Raw genomic sequence first — 3,365 nt, forward strand, 5'->3', positions numbered from 1 at the left:
GTGTGGCCGGGGGGGGGGGTCATCGGTTAGGGATGCAGGGCATTGATATGTGAAGGAGATGTGCCTATTATGTCTGCTTCTTTTGAAGCTTAGAAAGAAAATGCTGAAGCAACTGATATATTCCCGCACAAATAACTATAAACGCATCGAAAGAATTATTTTGGGCCATCAAATGTCGGGCAGCAAACGGCAATGCTCAAACTCGGATGTTTTTCATGTCTGGAACTGCCTTAGTACTTTGATCTTAACAACTTGTGCTTTCAAAGCAACCTTTAACAGTGAATCTTGCTGAGCTACTTTTTGAGTTCATCCGAGATACTTCAAGCTTATTGCGATTAATACTGGTATATTGATAATATGTGCAGGTTACTCGTTCCCTTTTAGGTAACTCCCTTGATGTGGTTGCAGAGGTGCAAAAGGCACAAATACAGTTTCATAATTTGGCTGATATTGCCTTCTCCACTCCAACTGGTATTGTTGTTCAATTCTTTCTTTCATTTCTCACCCCACCTGCTGAATTCCACTTTTGATATCTGTTTGCAGTTAAGCCCGTTACCATCAGGCACTTGTGGACAATTATTTTAGGGTCATTTATTGCTGTAATTTCAGTAATTTATTATTAATGCGTGAGGTTGTTTTATTGCTCCTTCTGACCTATATTATCTGAAGTTATTTGACTAGGTAGAGAATACTAACATGCTTATGACTTTTGTTGGTTTTTGATGGTGTCAAAAGATTTTGAAATTGTTTCTGAAAAGTTAATAAGAGAGTAATTTGAATAGTCAAATAATTGCAAGATAATTTGTATCATTAATGGCATGGTGTTGGGATTTTCCAAAATAAAGTCTCATGTAAAACAGAATCAGTTCTTATACAATATTTTAATATTCTTGGATTAGGGATATTAAGTTCTAATTTGTATGCATTCTTATTTTATTTGGTTGCACTGTTTCTTCTCTTGCAAGTTTGGTCACAAAAGGTACTATTGTGGGAAGACTCATTCTGTCTTCTATTTAATTTGAGTTGGATTTTAGATTAACATCTGCTTTGCTTTTTCCTCTGTGGAAATCTCCTTCCTTGCAAGGGGCTATTTTGCTTTTCACGCACCTTAGAAGTTTTCTTTCTCTTGTCTTGTAAGTCTCACATCAGGCTGTGCCTCCTGTTTGTTACTCATCCCTTTTGTATTTTAATTTGTGCTTTTCAGATGATTACTGTCATTTTTCATGTTCTCTAGTTGTTGAACTCCTCTTTCACACTCACATATCATATATTAGGTTATGGAAATGTTCTAAGAAAGTGAAGATAAGTGACTGGTAGCAATCGTCTTTGCTGTCCCCTGGAGATGGACTGTTAATTCTTATCTTTGTCAGGATTTTTTTATTGTATAACTCTTTTGTGCTTTTATCATAACAAAGAGGGAATTATGGAGTAATACATATTTTAGGATGGATAGACAGGTAAATTCCATGCCTAGACACATGGGCACTCCATGCCTTTACTTTTACTGCAATTTATCAGAAATTAAAGTGTTCAGCAGTAAACGGTCATTTTGTCCTTGTGGAGTAAGTTTTCAGTAGTAATTGTTATTGGCAGATTATTTGAACTATTTTGCTGGTATAAGCGCGTTGCACCTTATAACTAACACTTGACTTCACATTTGCAGTTGAGGAACTTGAGTTGCAGCTTCATTTTGAGAATTATAATACTGGCAAGAAGGTGAAATTGACACTAGATATGTCATGCTTGAATAGGTACAGCCCTTTTTTCTCTACAGCTTCGTGTCTTTTGCTTTCACCTTTCTTACAACATGGTGTATGAATTAGTTCATGTTTGTCATGTTTCCTGCAGGATAAAATATCTATACTGTGCATTATAAGTGCCCCTTTAGTTCTCAAACCAGAAAGAAAAAATGAATCCAAAGTCGAAAATAATTTGATGAGCACAGTGATAAATCCTTTAAGCTGGTTTTGGACACCAACGTATCTGGTCTCAATTGTTCTTATCTGGTTTCTGTTTCCCAGTTGAAAAAGTAGAGTTGATGTATTATCTCAACATAAGAATGCTCCACTATATCCAGTCTTCTTGTCTTCTTAGAGAAAAGCTTAAAAATATTAGCCTTGTTGCTCTCCTTGGTCTGGTGGTTTTTAAACTGCTAGCTTATTTCAGACGTAGTAAACCATATGGTTGGATCCATCTAGTTATTATCAAGATTAAATAAAATGGTGCATTGGAGGCACAGGCTACGGTGCTCTAAGCAGAAATGTGCACATACAATTACGTCAAGAGAGGTGCACCAGTAACCACATGTGGCAGCACAAACACATTGCTTTAGAACATATTTCTTTTTTCGTCATGTCCGAAATATGATCTGAAGCTCTGAATATATATCGTTCATAACCTCACAGCTACTTACTAGTAATTTAGTCAGAACTGCATTCTCTGGTGGAAGTAATTTTCAATCATCATATGGTTGTGTTGATTGGTAGTGAATTCTGCTTTTCATCAATTTTTCATAAGATTATCAACTAACTTGTTGATATGTGGCAACATCTTCATTGTGTGTCACAAGTTACTGACTTTTTGAGGATTTCCTGACAGGGGGGTCTATCCTTCAGAAGTTGTTCCATCCCAGGTTGCAGCTCTAGCTCTTCACGCGGAACATTCAGATGATGCACTACTTGGTGAAATTAGAGCTGCTGTCAAAAATCTTAGAGCTGGATACATGAGGATTATACGGTTATGTGATTGTATTTCACGAGTTGTTCAAGCCTCAGGTGGTTAACTTCAGCAGAAAAGAAAAATTTGAACTTGGATGAATGGACTCTTGTTGGGGTTGCCACTGCTTGGAGCACTCATGAACTTCCTCTTGCACATGTTCTCCATTGTCACAGGTCTTCTGTGGCAACAATCGCATCATATGTTGAAGAATGATTGTGATATATGAGGTGAGATCATAGCTGAATGTATAACTTTTTCTCTTCGATCCAGAAGTATTGTCATTGGTCATTCTCCTAGGTCTTTTACATTTTTTCTAAACCGTATCTTAACTTCTTGTTTTACGTTTGGGCAACGAAGGGTTGGGGAGTTCTAAACTTTAGAACTAGAATGATCAGCGTGAGCTCTTGTTTACTTTGATGGAATAATATAAGCTGTTAGACTAGCTGCATTTTGATCATGCATACGTATCCCTAATGAAATAGTGAAAACTCTGCCGGGGAACTCTAGAGTTAGCCTATTTTAGCTGTATGGGTTTTCATACTCTTTCCGGCTATATCCGTTTTGTGCTCACATCTTGATGCAACTGTATCTTGAATGTTTTGTAAATATTTCAAATGTAAATTTGGTTGAGGATGGTTAGGATTTTT

General features: G+C 36.8%; 1 protein-coding gene across 3 annotated transcripts in view; it reads left to right on the forward strand.

The window, feature by feature from the left end:
• The window catches only part of LOC109228611, a 16,372-nt gene extending 13,007 nt beyond the window's left edge, over positions 1–3,365 (forward strand). For all 3 annotated transcript variants that reach the window (XM_019393760.1, XM_019393762.1, XM_019393761.1), the window contains 3 exons: positions 366–471; positions 1,664–1,751; positions 2,599–3,365. In XM_019393760.1, coding sequence (XP_019249305.1) covers positions 366–471; positions 1,664–1,751; positions 2,599–2,782 — 378 coding nt within the window. In that variant the 3' untranslated portion in view covers positions 2,783–3,365. The remainder of the gene's footprint in view (positions 1–365; positions 472–1,663; positions 1,752–2,598) is intronic.

The sequence above is a fragment of the Nicotiana attenuata genome, chromosome 7, assembly GCF_001879085.1.
Source record: "Nicotiana attenuata strain UT chromosome 7, NIATTr2, whole genome shotgun sequence".
NCBI classification, from domain to species: domain Eukaryota; kingdom Viridiplantae; phylum Streptophyta; class Magnoliopsida; order Solanales; family Solanaceae; genus Nicotiana; species Nicotiana attenuata.